Source organism: Hemicordylus capensis, chromosome 1, assembly GCF_027244095.1.
Source record: "Hemicordylus capensis ecotype Gifberg chromosome 1, rHemCap1.1.pri, whole genome shotgun sequence".
Taxonomy (NCBI): domain Eukaryota; kingdom Metazoa; phylum Chordata; class Lepidosauria; order Squamata; family Cordylidae; genus Hemicordylus; species Hemicordylus capensis.
Genome location: NC_069657.1, coordinates 362,393,856 through 362,417,974, shown reverse-complemented (window position 1 = coordinate 362,417,974; position 24,119 = coordinate 362,393,856). Strand labels below are relative to the sequence as shown.

Genomic DNA, 24,119 nt, shown 5'->3' with positions numbered 1-24,119 from the left:
CTCTGTCTGTGTGCCAGAAAGGATTTGGGGAAGAGAGGGGGTTGGTGGCCAGCACAAACAATAGCAGGCTAGTGAGCTAATCCTAAATTTTTGCATTCCTAACCATAGTCTGACAGAGGGCCCACCACTGACAGTAGGTGCCGGAGCGGTGAAGAGGAAGGAGCAGAGATGGAAGGAGTGCCAGTGAAAGTACTTTGAGCACTGAAGATAGCTGAGCTTGAGAGTATCACACTCTCTTCCTTCTGCTCCCTCTGGCACCCCTCCCATTGGGAAATGGGAGACTGCTCAGAGGCCCCCATGGAATCACAGGAGGCAATCTACTGTTTCCTGTGGGCAGCGTGCCAAGGGAGTTCTTTTTGGCCCAAACCAGCAGTGTCACCTTTGTTGGTGCTGGTAAGGAAGCATGATGAGGTACACAAGGAAAGAAACTGCAATGGGGGTGGATACAGGGAAGGGGCCTATGATGGGAAGGATCCCAAGTACACCATGGGGCCCAATTCACAAAACCCTGGAACTAGTCCTGCTCCAGAGGAAGGGCAGCCTTCCTCAAACTGTTTCCAGAAGCCAGTTTCCCATACCAGATATAGCACTGTGGTGATAAAGCAGATTATTTTATTTTATTATTTGTTTAACACAATTGTATACCGCCGAAAACTTACATCTCTTCACATTTAGTAATGTGAAGGTTTGTGCAGGACCAAAAAAAAAAATCACAAACTAGTACGGATCTCTAGAACTTCAAGAACTTCAAGTAATTGCACTGAATCCGCTCAAAAATTCTTCATCTGGCTTTGGAAATAAGGATTAGGAAATAAGTCCCTGATAACCATAATTTTTAGCTGGAATAACTGAGCAAAGAGCAAAAAGGCACCTTTAAAAAGTGGTGTTTCTCTTTATTTAGCAGGAGGAGAGCAACTGGTCCTATCCATCCCTAGCACAGCATCCCCCAGGGGCTGTTGCTAGTGTCTACGTTATGGTTCTTTTTAAGACTGTGGGCCCTTTGGGGACAGGGAGCTATTTTATTTAATTTTATTTAATCTAAGTAAACTGCTTTGGGAACTTTTGTTGGAAAGCAGTATATAAATATTCATTGTATTTGTATAAGGGCACAATCTATCTCATCTGTGGCTGTAGATGACCTCTAAAGGTGTCTACAGTTCCCTTCTAAGTCAGCCCTTAATTCAGGACTTAATTCAGCCCTTAATTCAATTCCCAGGCATCAGGTCACCATGGCACTTGGAAATGTAAGCATGCCATCGAAGCCAAGCAGTTGATGGACTTGACCAGGTGAAGGAACAAGCAAGGTGGGGGCGGTTGCTCCTTCCTTCTCCTGCTCACATCGATCCACTGTCTGCCTAAGTTAGATGGATGTGACCAGGAAGAGGAGGCAGCAACCTGTCCCTTCCTTGCTTGTTCCCTCCTCCTCCTGCTCACATTCGTTCATTTCATGCCTGAATCATATGGACACCACCAGGAGGAAGACTGAGCAAGCAAGGCAGGGAGTCCATCCACCCCCATGGCATTGCTGAGGGGGAGTGGTGTGTGCCCTCCTCCTGGAGCAGAGGACATTGCTGGCAGCAAGTAAGGAGTCCTCCCCCTTCCACAGGGCATAGGGCTGGCTGGCTTCTAAAGCCAAAGGAAATTTGTAGAGGCCTGTCTTAACTGGATATTGCTTATTAGGCTGCAATGTGCCATGCCAGTATCTTAGATGTAGAACCTTCTGCACGTCACAAAGAAGTATGCAGCAGTCCCTCTCCAGACCCCCAGCGTGCAGGCTACTTACGCTTTTTGTTGTAGGTAGCATGTGCACACGTCTGGGAGAGAAACAAGCCACTGCATTCCTCTATATTAGGTTCAGTGCAGAATGGTCTCCTGTTAAAGATAATGATTGGGCACATCAGAATGCACCCAACACAATGAGTGCTCAGCTGAAGGCTGAAGGGAATGGGCAGGAAGGTTCTATAGACATCCTTTGGGAATCCTCTGCAATGCATGCAGGCAGTGATAGATTGCACACTATTTTTCTAGCATAACAGGATATATATTCCAAATTTCCTTTGATCAGCCCCACAAAAGTAAAATTAGAATAATACATCTAGCCCTTTACTGGCTCTGTCATGTGCTTTGTAATGAAAAGCAGAGTGTATTGTCCAGTTCGAAAGTCTACTGCTACTACTACTACGAATAATTATTTCCTGCTTTTCAACAGAAGTTCTCAAAGCAGTTTACATAGAAAAAATAAGTAAGTATATCTGGTCAACTTTGCCTGATCAACTCTGTTTCGAAGGTCAAGGAGACAGGCAGACAGGCAGGCAGACACTATATTGTACATTTTGGATATTTGGCGGGAAACTGGCTGGGTTGTAAGGCAAGGAGGTAGAGGAAAACACCCCACCCCACCCCACTGTTTTTGTGACATGGTTACACTGACTCAGGATTCAGAAACCAGATGCATACAGAGTACAAACTCCAGCTCAACTGTACTTTTGGCGATGACTATGAGGCTTCCAAGTTCATTTACAGCCAAATCCAGAAGAGGGTTAAAAAGCAAAACAAACATGTGGCTTAATCTATTACTGGAATGTGGGGGCAGAAGGATGAGTTCTGAGAAAAGGAGGAATAGAATGTTCTGTCACTAAGTATGACAGATGTCACTAAGCAAAAAAAAGGGGGGGGGAGGATAATCCAATCAGTGACCTTCAATTTAGATAATGTAAATAGCTAAACAGCAGAAAGAGAAAATGTTAATTCCCCAAGAAAGGTTTTCCAGAACAAAATGTAAAGAGTCTAAATGGGAGGGGGGAATCATGTATACATGTATGTTTGTTTTTTAAAGAAAGAATTGTGGAAGTCCATGCCTAAATGAAGAACAGTGTGATCCTATAAGCTACTATGCCCATAAATGTGTTAACAATTGTGGCAGCAATTGTAAAAATAAACAATCTTTGCCAAAGCAGGCACTGTGGGGTCACAGTCATCCTGGAATATTGTTCTGGCACAGCAGAACGGTTCCATGCCATTATACCAGGAGCAGCCATCTTTATTAAATGTAGAACAGCAGCATTATGCAAAGCAATTGTGGATAGAGAAGGAAAAAAACAGGTCATGATAGAGAATGGGCTAGGAATAACTCTCTAGTGCAGGCCTGCACAACTTAAGTCCCAGGGGCTGGATTCGGCCCACAGGGACTGTTTTACTGGCCCTCAGATATCCTGCAACAACACAGGAGCTGGAAACTGTCCAGCGCCATCCTATGCATGTTTTCTCAGAAATATTTTCCATTTTCCAGTAAGGCTTACTCCCATGTAAGCATGCCTAGGATTGCAGCCTGAAACCAACAGCAATTTAGGGAGGACTTGGCATTTGTTTGGGGCTGGCATGCACTCCAGGGGCCCCACTGACTGAGCAGGGACAGGGTCTATTTTTTGGCCACATCCTTGTTTAAAACTATGGGTCCAATGACAGGGGGAATAGATCCACAAGTAACCAATGATATTTTTTCATTTGAATGTAATGTGCTAAAATTTGACCTCAGCCCCTTCACGCCAAGTTGTGGATGGTTCTGGCCCACTAGGGCATTTGAGTTGTGCAGCCCTGCTCTAGTGCAATATGGGAGGCCAAGATAGAGGCAACCTTGGCAAGATCAGAGCAATGTAGTGAGCTGAAAAAGCAAGCATTATTCACGGTTCAAGAGTCCATTCCAGGAGCACATTCCAGGCAGTGGACTGAAAGGAGTGAGAGCAGAAAAGTTTGGGGTTGGATCAGGCACTCTAGAAGGTCCAAGCCAGAACAGAAAGTGAAAGCCAAAGGCTTTAGCTGGACAAAGGAAACTCACCATAAGGCTGGCAAAATAAACAAAATGAGGCTGTCATATTTGTATGAGGAACAGAATTCCTTACTGCTGACCAGTGTTGTGATGAAGTTACCCAAGACAACTATCTCACAGTGGTCCAGTTCAGACGGAATACAGAACCGCGGGTTCCATGCCCCTCCCCCGCCGCTACTGCCTGCATTCAGACATACTGTTGAGCAGGCTCTTTGCAGTCAGTGAGACTGCGGAGAGGTGGGGGAGCTAGCTATGAGGGCTTCCTTCTTTCCTGAAGGACAGCCAATAGCAGCTGGAGCGAGGGAGGGACTTCCTCTCTCTCTGGATCAGATGTTCCTTGATTTCTGCCAAAATGCAGTTTACAACAGCATAACAGAATGCAAACCGAAGGTAACAAATTGAGTTAGGGGAGGAAAACTGTGGGTCCTAAAGGCTTTTATGAGACCATGAAGCCAAGCTGTAGTGGCACACATGCATGTGGTTAAGATATGGTAGTAATCTGTTTTGATGGGATTCCAACTAACACAGAGAATACAATGCAAACCTGTCCCATTTGCTGTAATGATCCCATACTCCCCAAACTTCCCATGTAGGATATGAGATGGGAGAGCTAAGAGGAAGAAGCCAACTCTGGGAATTGGTGACCCAGGCACAAGAGGACCCTGTGACATTGGGACTGGGAAAACTGGGGGATCCTCAAGTTGCAACTCTGCCATAACCTGAGGACACTGCCCTGCCCCCATCTTCCGAGTGCAAATCAGAGTCCACAAACATAGTCATCCACACAAAAATATATACAATTGAACAGAAAACTGTACGCACATGCAGCATAACATATAAATAGGGTTTCTGCTGCACATTTATGTAACTGTAAGAACAGGCAGTAAGGCTACCTAAGCATACCTTCTGATAAGTCAGCCTATGATGCCAATGGCTCAGAAATATCCATAGGGCACAAGGCCGTAGGTGTGAAGGAAACCCACAACTCATCCTTGGTTCTGCCAATGCCAAATAACTGTTCTTTCATGACAAGTTGTACAGGGGCAAGGGAAGGCATCACCATTGCTACCCTACCCAACAGTGCTCTGTCAAAGCCTTTTGGGAAAAACAGTCCAATCTAATTTGTTCTAAACTGTGGCTAATAAAATTGGACTAGCAGAAATTAAAAGCTAAGGTTGCAGCTCTATACACACATTTCAAAGAGAAATCCCTTGGATCCAGCAGAACTTTACTTGCAAGTCAGAGGCATAGCCACTATTGGGTGACTGGGTTCAAAGAACCCGGGCCACTGCCCCTCGGGTGCCATGCCTCAGGGTTGTGACATGCCCCCCACATCTGACGTCAGACGCAGGGGACGTTGTTTAGCTCCCGAACGGGGATGCACTGCCCCGTTCGGGAGTTAGATAGCCAGCACTGCATTCGCAGCGTGGCCAGGAGTGGCTCTGCTTGCCTTAACCCTAACCCTTAAAGGCAGGGTGAGCTGCTTCTGGCCACGCTGCGAACACAGTGCTGGCCCTGATCTAGCTAGACCATGCCCCTGTGTCTGATGTCAGATGTGGGGGTGTGGCTAACCGCCCATGTCTGATGTCAGACATAGGGGGCAGGGCGAGGGGGGCTGCTGGGTCGGCCAGACACAGGCCGCGACTGGCCTCCCTCCGCTAGCGTTGCAAGTAAACATGTTACAACCTTTTGTTGAAACTGGAGCATGAAACACTGGCAGATCATGGGATGAGGCTGAAACTAGACATTACCTTATATGCTCCCATGTATATGTCTTTCTTCTTACTAGCCTCATTCAGATGTTATGCGTGCAGTTTGTACTTGTGCTTCTGTGATCAGGAGGCTCCTCTCAATCACAGAAGTGCCCTCCATCACGCATATAGCCTTTGCCTCTTCAAACAAAAGCTGTAAGTGTGACCAATCCTCCTGGCAGGGGAGAGTGACTGACCCTGCTGGGTGGGACTTCTTCATCTTTGGAGGCAGTACTGGAATACAGCCTCCTCGCATAATGTCTGAATTAGGCTACTGTTACATTTATTTAGGACAACACATGTCATGTCATCATTATACCATGAGTGTCATCAGCCTCGGCCTCCTACCTATGGGAGCAAATAATGTGTGGAACCACAGCCGAAAATGCACAGCGTGGCGACATGTACTTCCATAACCAGTAGGACTGTACTGTTTACTTAAGTGTTCTTCAAAGTGTCCTGAATTGTCTGGGCACCATTTTAGAAGAGGTATTTTCTTTTTCTCCATTTCTCTTCCATTCCAAAGAGGTTCCCTGTCATTTCTGGGTCCATTTCCAAGTACAATACAAAGGGCTGCTACTTGCATTTAAAGCCCTACAAGACTTTAGATCCAGTTACCTCCAGGAACATCTGCTCTACATGCATCCTACCCATATACTGAGGTTGCTTTTGGAGGCTCTCTTCTGCACACCTTGGCCTTCGGAGGTGACACTGTGGCAATCAGGGAAGAAGGCTTCATTGGTTGTGCTGCAGAGCTCCCTAATGAGGGAACCTCTCCCACCTATGCTACTGTCCTTCAGGAATCCAGAGAATACTTTTTAAAAATTCTCCCAGCTTTTAGAAAACATTGTTTTCAGTGCTTTTTATCGGCTATGCCAAATTTCCTTGCTGCTGTTATTTTAAATACCATTGTTGTTTTAGTGTATGCCACTTTGCATATATTTTTGGGGAAAGTGGCCTAGAATGCCATTCATAAATAAATTTCCTTTCCTTTCCAAGCTCCCCCTCAAAGAATCACAAGGTTACAAGCTGAATGACTACCTTTGCAGACTGGGTGTCATTATAAGAAGTGTGAACCATTTGTCAAACCATTTTGACTTTAAAATATGCAGCTGGTCCTAGAAAAGCAGTTTCTGGGATATATAGCTGAGTAAAGATGGACAAAGCAATTATTATTATTATTTATTCAATTTCTATACCGCCCTTCCAAAAATGGCTCAGGGCAGTTTACACAGAGAAATAACAAATAAGATGGAACCCTGTTCCCAAAGGGCTCACAATCTAAAAAGAAACATCTGATAGATACCAGCAACAGTCACTGGAGGTCCTGTGTTGGGGGTGGATAGGGCCAGTTACTCTCCCTCTGCTAAATATGCTCTGAGTACCAGTTGCAGAGGAGCAACAGCAGGAGAGAGGGCATGCCCTCAACTCCTGCCTGTGGCTTCCAGCAACATCTGGTGGGCCACTGTGCAAAACAGGATGCTGGACTAGATGGGCCTTGGGCCTGATCCAGCAGGGCTGTTCTTATGTTCTTAAATAAAGAAAATCACCACATTAAAAGGTGCCTCTTTGCCAAGTTAGCAGGGGTATGCAAGCTTTCAAGTTACAGATAATTGCTAATGAGGTAGAGGAATTCTGTGTAACACATTCCTATATCTATAGATGTTCGTCAAGAATAGTATATTTACATCTATTTTGTATATCTCAAAATCACAGAGGTCCAAGTCCCTGGAAACTGAAGCGGGTGCAAGGGTTGAGTTCACCTTCCTAGACAGTGGGAAAGCTAGGGAGACTATGCTATCTTGAGTTACATATATAAGTAATTTATGTTCATGTGACCTAAAATAACTTACCTTAGTAAGTTAGTTATTAACTCAGTCTTTTACAGCCCCGATCTGTACAATTGGAGGATGCTGACAGAAAGTAGTAATTCTGCTTTAGACTCTCATCATTTAATTCAGCCAGAAATAAATTCCTTCTATTTGTACAGACATAAATATTTCTCAGGTACATAGGCTCTCACTGTTCCCAAATGTTCCACTCACTATGATCTTGTTAACTGCATCAGTAGTTCCACCTTCTCTTATAGTTCATTGTAAATGGATTCAGCCTAGGATAGCACCTATTTCCTGTTCACCACTCTCCCTCCTCCACCTGCCTGAATGGCTTTACCTCTCACCAGACTCATCTCTAAATGCAGACACAATTCAGACTGGTTGGAGTTCACTGGTGTTCAAGGAGAGACCTTAAAATGACCTGCAGGAGATTACACAGGACAATCTACATAACAAACCAGAAAGTCAGCCTAGCTGGGCTCAAAGGTCGATAGCATTATCTCTGTAACCAAGATGAAAGGTTGTATGGGAAATGTTTGGGGGAGAGAAAACAGGACACATTTGTTTCCAAGAACACCTGATGTTTCAGCTCTCTATTCTCTGGTAAACAACACTGCCGATGTTAAAAGATATTAAGATGACAGTGTCATTAAAGTTTTCACTGAACGCTTGTTTACCCTGGGACAGGGGCTCCCAACCTTGGGTCCCCAGATTTTGCCTTTGGCTATTGTGGTTGGGGATGATGGGAGTTGTAGTCAAACAAGATCTGTGGATTCAACCTCTGCTCTAGGAGAACGTAAGTAGGGATGTGCATGGAACTGGTTTGCCCGGTTCAGTTCGAATCAGATTCAAACCATACCTGGCATGTTTGGTTCCTGCACACCTGAATGAGGGCCTGGATTGATTCAAATTAGAATTAGTATTGGGGCTGGTTCAGGGATGCTAGCAGGCATTAAAAATTTTTTTAAGTCATACTCATTGCTGCTGCCAGGTTCAGAGGCCCTGTGGGTGCTACTCTGGCTTCAAGGGGGTCTCCAGAGGCTTCCCCTCCCCCCATCAGCCTCCCCCGGTCTCCAAAGGACCGGTTCGGCCCATTTTGAGGCCCGTTTGGCTTCTTGAGAGCATTATTTATTTATTCATTCATTCATTCATTCATTCATTCATTCATTTAATTATTGATTGATTGATGATTGATTGATTTGATTTGATTTGATTTGTATACCACCCTTCCAAAATGGCTCAGGGCAGTTTACAATTAAAACAAACCACTAAAACAGTAAAGCGCTAAAACAAATTAAAAACAATATAACAATTAACAATTCAAAAACATTTTAAAACAATTAAACAATTACAGTGATTAAAACCCCCAAAATCGGGTTTTTAATTTTAAAATAAACCAGATATTAAAACTCCCCAAATTTAGGAAGCTGAGAAAGCTTGGGTGAAAAGATGGGTTTTCAGGTATTTTTTGAAAATTGCCAGAGATGGGGAGGATCGTATCTCAGCAGGGAGCACATTCTACAATCTCGGGGCAGCGACCAAGAAGGCCCGTCTCTGTGTAGCCACCGAACGGGTTGGCGGTAACTGGAGACGGACGTCCTCAGATGACCTCAATGGGCGGTGGGGCTCATAATGAAGAAGACATTCTCTTAGATACCCAGGGACTACCGTATTTTATGGACTATAAGACGCTACGGACTATAAGACGCACCTTAATTTTAATCCAGTTTTTCAGAGTTTTGACATATTAAACTGTTATCAAAACTGTACCGAAAAGTCCTGCTAGCTCCAGGAAAGGACTCTCAGCCTTGCTTCAGTTTGTTCTCCTTTCTTCTTGCCTCAGATAAGTCCTCTTTCAATTGCTCCTACTCCACTCCTTATTTTCTCTTCAACCTCGCTTCTGACCCTATTAAAAAAAAAACACCTCTTTCGTTTTCGAGCTTTCCTTCTCCTCACCAGAATGCACATACTTGGGGTGGGCATGCAGGGGTCATATGAACTTCCAGGGGAGGGAGCGGCCACCAGTTCGGCTCTCCTACTTCTTTGGACTTTCTTCTCTTGGTATGGTCAATTAAAAGTCCCAGATATTTCCATGCATGCATGGCTGCACACTGCAGTGCTGATTTTGTAGTCTTTTGCACATGGCTGCTTCACTCACACTACAAAAAACACATTGCAAGAAATACAGACGGTTTGGAGTGAAACGACGGAAAGAATTGTAGAACACACAGGAGCACTGATTGCAGTTAGGGTTCTTTGAATCCATTTGTCGCATCGGATTATCAGTTCTGATCCCTGCACATAACCCAAGACAGACAAAAATCCAAAGGATGAAATGACATGCATTGAAGCATGAACACTCTGCTCCTTGAAGCCTTCCTCTCTACATCAGAAGAGCTACCAGGCAAAAAGGGGGGATGGGGCAGCGACATAGCTATTGTTGCCTGAGCAATGTGATAAGGATCCAATGCGCAGTTCCTCCAGTCCCTTGTTCAAGGTCGTTGCCACTCTGACACGGGCAGCAAACCATCTTGATATAATTACCGGTAGGCAGCTGAACATGTTTGCAGAAAGTAAAACGGGAGGGAGAGCTGATAACGATGGTGTTGCTGGTGGTGATGTAAAACTTGCACGATCCTCGGAGGCCACCGGCTCGTCGGGGGAAGGAGGAGTCCACGGCCCAAGCAGCGGAGGGTGATCTGGAGCAGCAGCCCCCAGGCGGCACGGGGTTAATAAAGGGTCGCCCCCAACCCCCTCCTTTAGCATCGGTACAGGCTTTGCCAGGGGGATAGCCCCCCCCGAACCTGTTGAGCAGGCTTACGAGTATAAGACGCAGTTACGAGTATAAGACGCACCTGAATTTTGGCGGATATTTTTCGAGGAAAAAAGTGAGTCTTATAGTCCATAAAACACGGTAAGCCATTTAGGGCTTTGTAAGTTATAACTAGCACTTTGTATTTTGTCTGGGAACCTATTGGCAGCCAGTGTAACTCCATCAGTAAAGGAGTAATATGGTCTCTTCGGGATGACCCAGAGACCAACCTGGCTGCCGCGTTCTGAACCAACTGGAGTTTCCGGACTACGTACAAAGGCAGCCCCATGTAGAGTGCATTACAAAAGTCTAGTCTGGAGGTTACCAACAGATGTACCACAGTTTTGAGGTCACTGATCTTGAGAAACGGGCGCAGTTGGCGTATCAGCTGAAGCTGATAGAAAGCACCCCTAGCCACCGCCTCAACCTGAGAAACCAGGGAGAGGTGTGAATCCAGAAGTACTCCCAGACTGCGGACCTGTTCCTTTTGGGGAAGTGTGACCTCATCTAGAACAGGCAGATCAAAATCGTCTCTAGAGTTCTGACCCTGCACAATAAGTACCTCCGTCTTATCTGGATTCAGCTTCAGTTTATTCTCCCTCATCCAGCCCATTACTGCTTTCAGACAGGCATTTAGGGAGGATATGCCAGCTCCTGAAGAGGTTGTCATGGAGAAATAGATCTGGGTGTCATCAGCGTACTGGTAACACCCAGCTCCAAATCCCCTGATGATCTCTCCCAGTGGTTTCATGTAGATGTTAAAAAGCATTGGAGAAAGTATGGAGCCTTGAGAGACACCATACTTAAGATCAGATTTTGAAGAGCAACAGTCTCCAATCGACACCATCTGGAATCTATCCGAGAGGTAGGAGCAGAACCACTGTAAAACAGTGCCTTCCACCCCCAACCCCCTCAGACGTTCCAGAAGGATACTATGGTTAATAGTATAGAAAGCCGCTGAGAGAGCCAAAAGGAACAACAGAGTCACACTTCCTCTGTCAATTCCCAATTGGAAATCATCCACTAGGCTAACCAAAGCAGTCTCCACCCCATAGCCCGCCCGAAAACCAGTGTGAAATGGGTCTAGATAATCAGTTTTCTCCAAGACTGCCTGGAGCTGAGAGGCCACCACCCTCTCAATTACTTTGCCCAGCCATGGGAGGTTGGAAACAGGCCTATAATTGCTCAACTCTGAGGGATCTAATGCAGGCTTCTTTAGTAGAGGTCTAATTATTGCCTCCTTAAGACAATGAGGCATCCTGCCCTCCCTCAGAGAAACATTTATGATTTCTACCAGGCTGTTTACAACAACCTTTCTGCTAAATCGAACAAGCCATGTTGGGCAAGGGTCAAGAGAACAAGTGGTAGGCCTTACCGCTCCAAGCAGCTTGTCCACATCCTCAGGAGCTAGGCGGCCAGATTTGGCTTTTAAAAAAGCCAAATTCTGGCTTATGGCCCATTTGACTCAAGAGTATACCCCTTAGGTTCTGGCAACCCTGCATCAGGAGTCACAAACTGAAACCGATCCAGTCTAATCACATAAGAGGAGTCATTGGGCACCTCAAGCTCAGACATCAAATTAATTGTGGAGTCTCCAGCTAGGTCGGCCCAAATCCTAGAGATTTTATCTGCGAAAAACTCTTTAAGCACATCACAGCGGGTAACTGATGACTCCAAGGGTAACTGGTTCAAGGGAGGAGGGCAGATACTAATCCCCTCACAACCCTGAACAACTCCACTGGACGGAACTCGCAGAAGCAATATGGGCAGAAAAGAACTGCCTCTTTGCCACACGTATTGCCTGAGCATAGATCTTTAGATGTGCTCTATGTTGCAATCTATCAGATTCGAGTTGAGTCTTCCTCCACTTGCGCTCCAGTCGCTTACCTTGCCGCTTCAGCCCCCGTAGATCTTCAGAATACCAAGGGGCCAAATTTGAATCGGGTCAGAGGGGACGCTTGGGAGCAATCGTGTCTACTGCCTTGGTGAGCAAGTTGTTCCAATTCTCAACCAGGGCATCAACAGGATCACCAGCAAAGCCAACATTAAATCCCTCCAAGGCTTCTTGGAATCTTAATGGATCCAATAACCTCTTCAGGTGGACCATTCTAATGAGCACCTCGCCCCTGGGGAGGTGGGAAGTGGTTTTAAATCCAACCTTAACCAGATGGTGGTCCGTCCATGACAATGGGGAAATCACAGGAGTCCCCACCCACGGAATACTACCCTGATCAGAGTAAAATACCAAATCAAGTGTGTGACCTGCAGTATGCGTCAGTCCAGAGACCTCTTGGGATAGGCCTATAGTTGTCATGGCTGTTATGAACTCCTGAGCTACCCCTGACAGATTGGTCCCAAAATGAACATTGAAGTCCCCCAGCATCAAGAGTCTGGGAGACTCCAACGCGAGTTTCACAACCAAGTCTGTGAGCTCAGTAAGGGATTCCGCTGGGTAGCAGGGCAATTGGTACACCAACAGAAGTCCCAATCTATTTCTGGTCCCCAAACTCAAGTACACACATTCAATATGGTCAGATACCCTGACAGAGACCCTGGTAAGGGAGATGTTATCCTTATAGACCACAGCCACCCCACCTCCCCACACACGTCCCCTCACCTGCTACTCTACAGAATATCCTGGAGGGAGAAGCTGGGACCAAACTGGACCACTAGCCTCCCCCAACCAAGTCTCGATAATGCATACCAGGTTGGCCCCTTCATCCATGATCAAATCATGGATGAGTTCAGATTTATTTTGGACTGACCTGGCATTACAGAGGAGCAGGGAAAAGCTATGTGGGTTGTTGGCAGTGCTCCCCGAGGTCAGCCAGAAGGGGAGACAGCTATTAAATTTCTGACTACCCTTCCCCTGGGATGGCCTGCTGACCTGCCAACGTTACTTCTTCTATTCCCCACCACCACTGGGATAGCTGCCCCATAGTCAACGAAGGCGCCCCCTGTCCCCCCATCTCCAGATGAACCCAAACACATTACAGCAACTTCAACCCAAGTCTAAAACATCTTAAAACAAATTAAACAGAAGCCCTCTAGCCCTCGCCCTCATTGTCCCCTGAAGTGGCTCCCCAAAAGGGGCAACCCCCTTTGGTGTCGCCCCTTTGGTGGCGGGCCCGCTGCCACAAGGATCCTTCCTATAAAGCCCAAAACTGAGCAAGTGACCCAAGGAACAGCTGAATCACTCAGGGGCTGGTCCCAATCCTGCCCACACTTCCCACAGATGTTAACCTGAGGCTGCAGCCCCACAGGAGAAGCAAAGGTAGGCAGGCAGGCAACAGCAGAAGGAACCCCAGCACCCACCTGGTCTCTCACTCCAGGCAGCACTGGGTGGGAGATAGATGGACTCTCCCTTTCCCTCTCTGCTGGGCTTCTTTTAGCCCTCTAAAAGTCATTTTTGAGGCTGCCACACATGCGTGCTGGCCATATGTATGGCCATTTCATGACCTGGCCATGTAAATCGCCAGCACACATGCACAGAGGCCTCAAAAATGGCCACCATGCTCTCTCAAAGAACCAAAACAGCCTCAAAATGGGCATGCACATGTGTCTGTGTGTTTGACGGTGGAGGTGAGTCCAACATTTTTTTTTAAATGTATGCCCGCTAGCACCCCTGAACCTGGCCTTGGGGGAATGGCTCTACTTCGAGCCAAACCAGGTCTGGTCTGACTCGAGGGCAAGCCTTCAAACTGGCTTGAGGTCCAATAGGCTTGCACATCCCTAAACATAAGAACTGCCATACCAAGTCAGTCCAAAAAGTGGCCATAAGCACATCCTGTGGTAATCTTATGAGAGGACACCACCAGCCCTACTCGATTTAATACTCTCCTCTCATGACACTGACAAATGGCCAGATACTGCAATTACCAGAGACAGGAGGAATAAATGCATCAACCACACCCACTTTCCCTCATAAGTTCATCACTTCATTATAAGTTCATATAATATAACTTACAGCTATATCCTATTTGAATGAATTTCTCCATATTTCTCATATGGAGAATTGATATATTTCACATACCAGATTAGCCTGTTACCATTTGTGCCATCATGATTTTCAGAGTAGACATATCAACTTTTCAGAGTAGGCAAAATATATTTCTCTCCAGCTGAAAGTGCCAAAAGAAGATCTCCACCCCGCCAAAAAAAGATACTCCTTTGGTTTTAGGTTAGAGTTATTTCTTTTAATATAGGGTCTAGTTTGGGGGAAGGAGGGGGTGGCAGGAGGATCCTCCAGGAGGATGCAGGGCAAAGTTAGGAGCAGGGTTGTAGGCAGAGGGAGGGGTGGTGCTGGTCAAGGGTGAGGGCGGTGAGAAAGGCCTATTCCCAAGTCGCCACTGTCTCCCTAGAGGTCGTTACGCACAGGCTCCCCTATCTGGTGCTGCCTGCAACTGCAATGCAGCCTCCTGTGGCATCCAAGGTAGAAGTCGCGGGGGGGGGGTGCTCCCATGTCAGGGAGGAAGCTCTTCCCTTGGTGGGAGTGGAAGAGAAGGTGTTGATGGCTAGCCCAGCCAGATCACTCTCTCCATTCTCTCCAATCCCTGTTGGCAGTTCAAACCCCTTCCCCACTGCATCTGACACTGAGGAGGAGCAGGAAGTCCTTCTGCTTCCTGGACCTTCTCAGCCCCAGATGGAGGGCAGTGGTGGTGGTGGCCCCCAACAGGAACCAGCAGCCCCAGTAGTACCACCACCATTGACATGGTCCAGGACCAATCGCAACATGGTATGGGACGACTTTGAGTGCCACCAAGATGACCTTACAAATGCTGACTGCACCCACTGCAGGGTCTAGGTCAGCTAAGGACAGGTGACATCAAGGCCTCCCCCCTGAAGGCCCTCTTGTGCAGTACAGGTTGAGTGCTCTTGTGGAGCACAGCTACAAGATAGAAAGCCACTTCCGTCAGAACAAATAGGCTAGGTGGATGCTCTGGGAGAGACAATGTGATCCCTCAGAACGTTCAGACCTAGTGTAACTCAACCTTTATCTTGCTTCAGTGCCTGCAGGAAAAAAAGGCAGTCATCCATGGCCGGGCAAGGAGGTGTGGCTATGGAGTGTGCAACGTGTCCAGCACAGACTGGGAGCTCATTTCCGAATTTATCTTGACACTCGAGCCATTTCTTGTTGCCATGAACAGCTTGTGTCCTGAGACAGAAACACTGAGCCAGGCTTTACCCACTGCTCTTCTCTGAAGAAGACGATGGGTGAGCTCCAGGCCTTGCTGATAACTGGGGAAGCCATGTCCTGGAAAGTCGCTGAAGACTGAAGTGCTGAAACAGTTCAACTACACCTTGCGTCAATCAGCAGAGCATGTTTTGTCCTGCCTATGTGAGCCAAGGATGAAGGGCAATGCTGTCACTCCTGATGAGCTGCCCAGGTGGAGGGACTCCCTAATTCAAGAAGTTAGGCAGGCTGAGGAGAGGAGGCTGGGTCGGAACCAGGGGGCGGGTGCTGGAGTGCCTACTTCTGTGCACTCCACTCACAGCAGCAGAATCACCACTGCTTCCTGGACCAGCAGTGTGAGTCCCTGGCAGCGTCAACGCTGCCAGAAGTTCCACCCAGGCATTCCACCCAGTGGTTCACAAGGGAGTGCCTTGGCACCTTGCCAGGGGTACAGGAGGAGGCAACTGAGCCCTGTGGCAGTGTGGAGCAGTCTGTTCTGCAGTACCCACAGGAGCCTGTGGTGGCAGACCTGGAGATGTAACTGGTCCAGTTTTGGGCGACGTGTCACCAAATCTGGCCGGATTTGGCAATGGATAGTATCTCTTGTGCCTGCCAACCAGCGTCTAGAGCAAGAGGGCTGGGGGCCCTCCATGGCCAAGAGTGTGGTGACACTCCATCGCTCATATTTGGATGCTAAGATGGTGAAACAGCTGGTCTTCCTGAAGGCCAACCTCTCTCTGCTGGGCTATCCCCCTACTCGGCTATCACTCATGGTCACTTCCACCACTGTCACACCAGTGTCAGTTCGTCCCACTCTTGCCAACCCCCAAACCAGATGCATTACAGTCTGCCCAATAGTGCTGCTGGCACACGCAGACACGCATGCATGCCCACTTCCAGGCCTGGGATGATGATGGACTGGTGCATTGAGGCCCAGCACCAATTGGAAGCTGTTGTGGAGCAGGTAGGAGGTTTGATTTTTTGTGTCTTATGTTAACTTGTTTGTTACTGTTAACTTTTTTTCAAAGCACAGGCACGTATGCGCACACACAAACACCAACTATAGTCCATGATGAGTGTGGATTGGTGCCCTGATGTCAGCCAGGCAGGCTGTCAGCACAGCCAGGGCCCAGCCAATCTGAGGCCAACTTATTCCAGACACAAAGGGAAGAAAGACTTTTTATCAAGTAACTATGTGGCTTTCTTTTTCTCAGAACTGTTTATTATGCTTGCTGTGCTATTGCTGCTGCTATGCTTGATGACTGACTATCTGCTTTTGATGGATCTCAGATAGACAAAGGCAGAACTTGGTTGCCTGCCTGCCTTGAGACTTGTTGAGGTTTTGGTCTTTGAGATGGTGTTTTGGCAAGCCAAGGAATGGACAGTGGAGCTCAGCTCTCTCTACTATGTATAATATTTTCTTGGTGATTGCTGTTAGATGAGTTCCATGTCTGTCCTTGAGACTAACCAACTTGTGCTTCACTCACTGCTCTAGTGGTCTGCTCTGTCTGCATTCTGCATTACAAGGTGTACTCACTCAGTCAAAATGTGGATGAAGAGGTAGTTGTTCTAGTTGAGCTCAGCTTATGACTATGCTTGCAAAGGGTGTTTCTGTTGCATTTGCAATGGAGTCATAGTTGTGTGTCAGTGTGTGGGAGAACAATTTGTGTCAATTATGCAGCCCAGGCACCTGGCAGATTCTGTGGCTGGTACAATCCTAATCGTAACCCTAGGATTAGGGTTGACCTACTGTCCTAGAAATTTTTTCAAATGTTTTGCAGGTTGGGTGGTAGGTAGCACCCATCATGCCCTACCACCCAACCGGCTTTGATGTCCCTAGGCACTACCCAGGGGGAATAATGGGCTGGTTCAAGTTTCGATTATTCCCTACGGGCGTACAATTCAAACTGGTTTAGCCAGTTTTGATGAATGAACCGGACTAACCGGTTGGTTCAACTGAACCAGTTCACGCACCAGCAGTCTGGTTCAAAACCGGTTCCAAGCACAGCCTGGCTTACAGTTTGTCTAGAAACGAGTCAATAGTATGCATGCTTTGAGTTTGTAAACCTATGAACAGCTGTTCAAATATCCTATGCTACTATGCTTACCTGGAACTCTTTTGGCCCAGTTGATCATGTGCACCAGTTCTCTGTCAGCAAGGTTGGTCAACAGTGTCATCATAGAAGCTTCATTGAAAGGCCCGTTCGGGTCAAATTCAGAATAGACAATCGGTGGTTCTGCATCTAGCAAAGCGCTGACCATCTGATCTGCAGTTAGAGTCAGGGCTGGACTGTTTTTCTTGCTGTGTTTGATCATCAGGGGACCTGGCCACAGTGCGGCATTTCTCACTTCAGCCACAACTCCTGCATTCCTGCCATCATGCTCATCTCTTTGTCGTTTGTGTTTCAGCATACGGCCTCCTCTGCGGTCTTTCCGGATCCCTGGAGGAAGACACAAATTCAATAAACATATTTTTCCAGATCATCATAGTCTTATACATTAAAAAAACAGGGTTTAGAGCAAGAAACGTTTTATGGTGTTAATGTTTGATTGATTTTAAGATTTTAAATGTAACTTTTATGGAATTTTATTGTGTATTAACTTTTGTAAACCGCCTTGAGATGCATAATGAAAGATGATATAAAAACTCAACAATCAATCAATCAATCAATACCAAATCCATATTCTTACAGAATAATTGGCATTTTAATTATATTGTGCTTTGTACAGAGAATGAGGCAAGGTTGAGAAGAGAGAGGCAAGCTTGGTCCAACTGCAAAGCATGACATCTGAGACTCACAACACAGCATCCATTCAAGGGATCATGAGATGCAGCACTTGGATCGTGCTGTGAAACCAGTTGCAAGAAAACAACGATTTGAGCACTAGCATGGAACAAACTGCCTCAAGGCAGAGCTGTCCAGTTCAGTAAAGTAAAGGTAAAGTGTGCCGTCAAGTCGATTTCGACTCCTGGCACCCACAGAGCCCTTTGGTTTTCTTTGGTAGAATACAGTTCAGTGGGTACTAATTATTGATAGGATCAGGGGCATAGCTGTGGTTTCCCCACTCCCTGGCAGCCCCTCAGAGTGATGGAGATAATGAAGAAAATAGGGAGAGGGGGAGCTGGAGGACCCTCAGGAGCTGGGAGGCCCGGGTTCTTTGAACCCATCCACTCAGTTATACCCCTGGATAGGATCAAATCCACCCTGTTTCATTTCTGATTGTTCTATCAAATATCCTTCCTATATAGAGAAATTTAAACCAATTTCAGGGGTAAGTGGTTATGTATCATGACAATATCTATACTTTCTCTTTAATGATTTGTAACTTTACTGTTTTTTAGTTCTGAGATAACAAAAAAACCCTAAAAAACCCAACTTGTCCCTTATCCCTGAGTCAGGAAACAAACATATGTTTGAGCAACAACTAGGAGTTCTCTACTAAGAGAACAGCCCTTCAGGCATAATTCACCAAAGATATCAAAGATGTCTAAATAGTTATTTACCAGTGTATCATGAGAAAGAACACCACGTAAACCGTAAGGAAAGGATACACTTTTATTTGACAGACTAACATAAGCAAAAATTTCATTCTGAGAAATCCTTTTCATCCTTAAGGAAAGATGGATATCCAAAGGGTGATCTCAAACTGTAGTCCTAAAAGCAATCTCAAATCCTCTCACAGGCAAGGAATAACCTTAATGTTAAGGCCTTGTTGCTTTTCAGGTTCGGGATTCCCAATGCATGTTCTAAGCCTTGAAACAACAGCAATTATCTAATGTATTCCTACATCTTTCCAGCATAACTAAGAAAAGCCAGACACTATCTCCCTCCTTTTTTTTCTCCTTACTGCCTGAAATGAAATTCAGCATACAGATTACCATAAAGATAGAACCATGAAGATTTGTAATGTGTGCATTGTGCCATATGTGTCTTTTTGGCTGCAGGTATACAAACTGTGTATCCAATGTTTTCTATGTTCAGCCAAAAAAGCACTCACGTCATTTCCACAAGACAGTGCAAACTGGATTGTAAATTACTGACTGAAGAAGATGCACTCACTTTTTGAGCAGAGGTCCAACAAACAGACTTGAAGTCAGCCAAGAACATGATTCAACTCCCTGAATAATGCATTAATTGAATTCAAGCTCTCTCAAAGAACCCATATTCTTCCAAATTACTTTCACACAAAAGCTTGGCCATGTCCAATTTACAAATGGCCACCCTCTTGTATTCAATGTATCATCCCATTAACAGGCAAGACGGAGTGAAGTAAGCTCAAATAAACAAGAAATTCAAACTTTCACTTTAAATTGCAGAGAGTCACCGTGAGGAAGAATTATTTTGTCAGCCGAGTACCATATTTTCACACCAAGAACCCACCCACAGCAAGTGCCCAAACCTGCTTTGAGTCTGCAGTTTTGAGCGGTTCTTGTTCAAAAATTAATTAGAAAGCCCACACCCAGCTGCTCTCCACAGCCTGCCTTGCCTTGCCACCTCCTCTTTTGGCACCCATTACTCCCCAGTGCTTGCTGTTTTGAGATAGGTTGGGGGGTAGATTCCCTGCATTCTCTCTCTCATGCCCCATCCCCTCAAAAGCCTGCCTTGCTGGGAATTCTCAGCAGGCACTTTGAGCAAGTGAGGGGATAGGCTGTGATCAGAGCTGTTTCTAGGGGTGTATGGGTCTGGGGGCGAGCAGCATTCCCTGTCAGCCACACTCCTCCTCCGCCACCACTCTTTGCCCCCTCCCCACTGCTCAGTATCACATACATGCAGCACTAAGGACTTCCATTGCCTCCCTTGAGAGACAAGAGAGATGACCAAATTCTCCAGCACCATGACAACTGGATACTAAATGAGGAGCATGTGTGCCCCCGATGCCCAATCAGGGACACGTGCACCGTTCATTTAGTACCCAGTTCGCAAGGCTCTGGGAAGTTCGGTTGCCTTTCTCATCGCTCGAATGAGGAGGTTGCTGATGGAACTCCTTAGTGCTGCAGTGATGGATACTAAGCAGTGCAGGGAGGCGAAAAGCAGCTGACAGCCTGCACCCTTTCAAGTTACTGCTCCCTCCCTTTCTGTTTGCAAAAAAAACCTGTTCTAGGTGAGAAATACAGTAAATGGCCAACTCTTTAGAGTAGCCAAAGGAGGCTAAATCTCTTTGCAGCAGCCATAGGATACCACTCAGATTCCCACTAGAAATTCCTCCAGTGGATGATGCTGTGAAACCAAGACAGACCTTGGCCATTAAGGGAGAAAAAAGCCAATGGGCCACACTTCTTCTACAAAGAAGGCGACTGAAAGAGATGCTGTGGGGTAGGAGTTTATTTCATCTGGTTCCCCCACACACACCTCCCATCCCCTTCTGGACTGGGAGAGAGACTGGCTGTGGCTTCTGCGCACTTCTCCCTTTTTGGCTGCTATTCAGCGTTTTGCTCACTTTAATTGCTGTAATACCTTGCACCTGGGCTGGGTTTGCCTGAGAGGGTGACTGGGAGCCATGCCTGTTGTGCTTTTGAATTTTTGGCCTTTATAAAGGGGAGCAAAGCCAGGGGCTTAGTGGCCTGCAGGCAGCTGCCAAACCCAGCCACCAAAGGGGCCAGCCTTTGGTGGCGGCCTTCAGAGGTGGGACTGAGGGCTGGGGCCAAACATATTGCTCTAGACTCTTAAGAGGAAGACTCCTGCTGACTAGAGCATTACTGTTGCCTTGTAATTGGTTGGGCCTGGAATAGGTATGTGTCCTGGGTTGTCCAGAGATGGGGATGACTCTGGGGCAGCTATTCCAGTGGCGATGGGGAATCGACAAAGATATGGTGCTGGTAGGTCAGTAGGCCATTACAGGGGAAGGGAATTCAGAAATTTAACTGCTGTTTCCCCTTCCAGCAGGCCTACCATCTCTTTGACCTTGGAGAGCAGTGCCAATTACCCACAGAACCTCACCTTATTACGTTGTAATGACAGGTCTAGGGACCAAGGATAGACTGGGACTTCTGTGGTTGTACCAGTCACCCTGCTGCCCAACAGAGTCCCTAACTAAGCTGACTGATCAGGTTGCAGAGCTGGCATTGTAGCTGCTCAGGTTGTTGTTGGTGGGGGACTTCAGTGTTCATTTCAGGACCAGGTTGGAGTTCATAGTGGCTCAGGAGTTCATAGCAGCCATGTCAGTTATGGACCTATCCCAACCAATCCCTGGACCAAAGCATGATCATGGAACACGCTAAATATAGCTTTGGTATTTTGCCCTGATCAGGGTGGTATATTGTTCATGGTGACTCCTGTCATTTCCCCATTATCATGGACAGACCACCATCTGATTAAAGTAGGACTTGCAACCACAACCCACCTCTGCAGTGGGTGAAGGACCTATTAGGTTGGTCCGCCCAAAAAGGTCATTGGATGCAATAGGATTCCAAGATGCCTTGGAAGGGTTTAGAGTCCCTGGTGGCACAGTGGTAAAACTGCCGCCCTGTAACCAGAAGGTTACAAGTCCGATCCTGACCAGGGGCTCAAGGTTGACTCAGCCTTCCATCCTTCCGAGGTTGGTAAAATGAGTACCCAGAATGTTGGGGGCAATATGCTAAATCATTGTAAACCGCTTAGAGAGCTCCGGCTATAGAGCGGTATATAAATGTAAGGGCTATTGCTATTGCTATTGCTAGAGTTGGCTCTGCTAGTGATTCTGTTGATGTTCTGGTGCAAAAATAGAATAATTAACTCACTAGGGCAGTAGACACAATTGTTTCTAAGCGTTCTCTCCAACCTGCTTCAAAACTAGCCCCATGGTATTCAGAAGAATGACAGTAGCTGAAGCAGCAAGGTAGACAACTAGAGCACAAGTGGAGGAAGACTCAGCATGAATCTGACAGATCATGAGGCAGAGCACACTTAAAGATCTATGCTCTGGCAGTGCAGGCCACAAAGAAGCGGTTATTTTCTGCCAGAATTGCTTTCACAAATTCACATCCAGCAAAGTTGTCTACAGTTGTGAGGGAGTTAATATATGCCCTTGAATTTGGACTTGGAGCCATCAGTCACTTGCTGTGTCATCTTCAATTACTTTTTTGCAGATGAAATCTCTCTTATTTGGCCTGAATTGGATTCCACAGATGACAGAGTCTACTGTGGAGGTGTCCAGCAACTCCTCTTATAGGATTAGATTGGATCACATTCAGTTTCTACTCCTGAGGGTATAGACAATCTGCTTTGGACTGTACATCCTACAACCTGTTCTCTTGACCCTTGCCCAACTTGGCTTATTTCATCTGGTAATCATATTATCAGAGAGGGTCTGGTAAGTATTATAAAGGAAGTTCCCAAGTACATTCTATCAACTGAGGGGTCATAAAGGCAGAGATTATCAGGAAAGGAAAGGAGACCTGAACTGACTGTTTCTACTCCCAATGCCCTTTGTGGTCATTAGGGTTATTGGTACAAACGGTCAATACCATCTGGAGCCGGATCTCCAGCACTCAGGAAATATATGAATATGATAAATAAATAAATAACACCACCTAGAGATACACACATATCAGGTGGTATATAAATATGATGGATAAATAAATAAATAAATAAATAAATAAATAAATAAATAAATAAATTGAAACGGTACTGAAAATCTAGAGATGTCTATATCAGGCGGTATTAAAAAACAAAAGCAGTTTTCAAACCACTTGGTCTGGAGTGGCCACTGGGAGACTGCACCAACATTTTCATTGCTGAAAACTGCCATGACAGGGACTTGCCCTGTGTCACTTAAGAAACAGCAACAGGTGCCAGGCTTCTGAATTCTCAGTATAGCCAGCTGTTCTTCACAAACTAAGAGCTAAGAGCATACCTGTCAAACAGTGGTTCTTCTAAATTTTTGGTCTGGGTGACAGTATCAAGGCACTGTGTGCGTGCATTATTTAGAGTGGGGCCTTCCTAATTCAACCTGAGTGGGATCTAAAATTAACTAAGCGGACATCAGAAATCTTGTGAGCATGCGCACGTGCATGCCTTAGAGGGAACAGTGCTGTCAAGACATCCTCCATGGACATCACATGTTCTCCCATTATGTCTCTTGATCTGTGTGGGGGCTGTTCATCTGAATATGCACTTTAAATACATATTTAAACTGAGAGCATGTTGATAGCATGTGGGGGCTGATCATCCAGATGACCCATAAACATACTATACTTCTTAAGGGGCATTTGGATTAACAGTCCCCACATGCGATCAATGGGCATGCTGGGAGGGCATCAGAAGATCCATGGCTGATGTCCCAATGGGCACACTCTCAACACATGCCTCCTTCTCCTGGGGTTAGGATTGTTTTGTATTAGCCCAAGGTTGGCTTTAAATCAGGGATATCCAGTTCAGATAATTAGATGGAAGCTCAGATGGGACAAGCAATAAATTATAACTTTTAGAGCCCAAATCTGTGGAAGTGGAGCAGGATTATAATATAAGGAAACAAAACACAAAACATCAACACATGTCATCTCTGTGTGAGTTTAGCATGACAACCTCAGTGGTGAACTTTCCTCCTTTGATTTATAGCACTTTAAAATGATCAAAACGAAAATCACAGAAAGAGCCAATGCTTGATGGACGTTTCAAACAACCAGAATATAAAGTGGGAAACTGCAGTTGTCACATGAAAAGCAAGCTGTGGGTGAACACCTCCATTTAAGCACTGGCTCCACTCAGTGAAAAACACTCTAATTCAATCTTCCCGAGCCAAT

At 46.1% G+C, this 24,119-nt stretch overlaps 1 protein-coding gene across 5 annotated transcripts in view; it reads right to left on the bottom strand.

Annotated features, from left to right (window-relative positions):
- The window catches only part of ESR1 (estrogen receptor 1), a 340,324-nt gene that overhangs the window by 80,244 nt on the left and 235,961 nt on the right, over window positions 1-24,119 (bottom strand). For all 5 annotated transcript variants that reach the window (XM_053292723.1, XM_053292689.1, XM_053292697.1 and 2 more), the window contains exon 5: window positions 17,506-17,838. In XM_053292723.1, the coding sequence (XP_053148698.1) occupies window positions 17,506-17,838 (333 nt within the window). The remainder of the gene's footprint in view (window positions 1-17,505; window positions 17,839-24,119) is intronic.